The 601-nt window shown below is 58.6% G+C and overlaps 1 protein-coding gene across 1 annotated transcript; it reads right to left on the reverse strand.

Moving 5' to 3' along the window:
• Positions 1-63: 63 nt before the first annotated feature.
• LOC109508788 (transforming growth factor beta receptor type 3-like) lies at positions 64-591 on the reverse strand (the record flags this gene model as incomplete). The annotated part of the gene is made up of 2 exons (XM_019858751.1): positions 303-591; positions 64-219 (listed from the first exon to the last, which is right to left on the reverse strand). Coding segments are annotated over exons 1-2 (426 nt in total), but the record flags the coding sequence as incomplete, so codon positions are not given.
• Positions 592-601: the final 10 nt, after the last annotated feature.

Below are 601 nucleotides of genomic sequence, written 5' to 3' on the forward strand. Positions count from 1 at the left end.
CCCAGGAGTCAGCTGACCTTCTTCTCATAAATGTATTGAATAAACAACCAAAAGCAAACTCACGGTGTTGATGTGAAGGGCGTTGGACGTTCCCAGCAGGGGGTACACGGTGGTCTGGCACCCGTTGAGCGGCGTCTCCAATGTGTAGTGGGTGGCGTTGACCACCGCTTTGCATTGTGGGTCTTGAAGCGTCAGGTTGGCGTGCGCAAATCCATTGGCCTAATTGCATGACAACAACAATTGGCAATTTTTTTTTTCGGGACATTTCCCGAATAAAGAGTCCAGTGACGTTCCAGACTCACTTGGAGGCTCTCCTTGCTGATGCTGACCACCATCTTGGTGTCGTGACACTGCACGGCGAGCCCCACGCTGAGGACGGCCCGGTGCTCTTCTGGCTCCGGCTTCTCCCAGGGACGCTCGTCCAGCAAGGAGGGCGGCAGATGTTGGGGCAGGCCATCCGACACGGGCGGAAAGAATGGGAACGGGAGGTCGGAGCGGCGCGTAGAGACCCCGCCGCGTCCGCCGGGGGGCGGCCCGGAATCCCGTAGGATGGACAGCTCCGGGGGTAGCATGCTCTGCGGTAAGTCCGACACGTCTGGAA

This window comes from Hippocampus comes, unplaced genomic scaffold (genome assembly GCF_001891065.2).
Source record: "Hippocampus comes isolate QL1 unplaced genomic scaffold, H_comes_QL1_v1.1 C16616072, whole genome shotgun sequence".
In the NCBI taxonomy this organism is placed as follows: domain Eukaryota; kingdom Metazoa; phylum Chordata; class Actinopteri; order Syngnathiformes; family Syngnathidae; genus Hippocampus; species Hippocampus comes.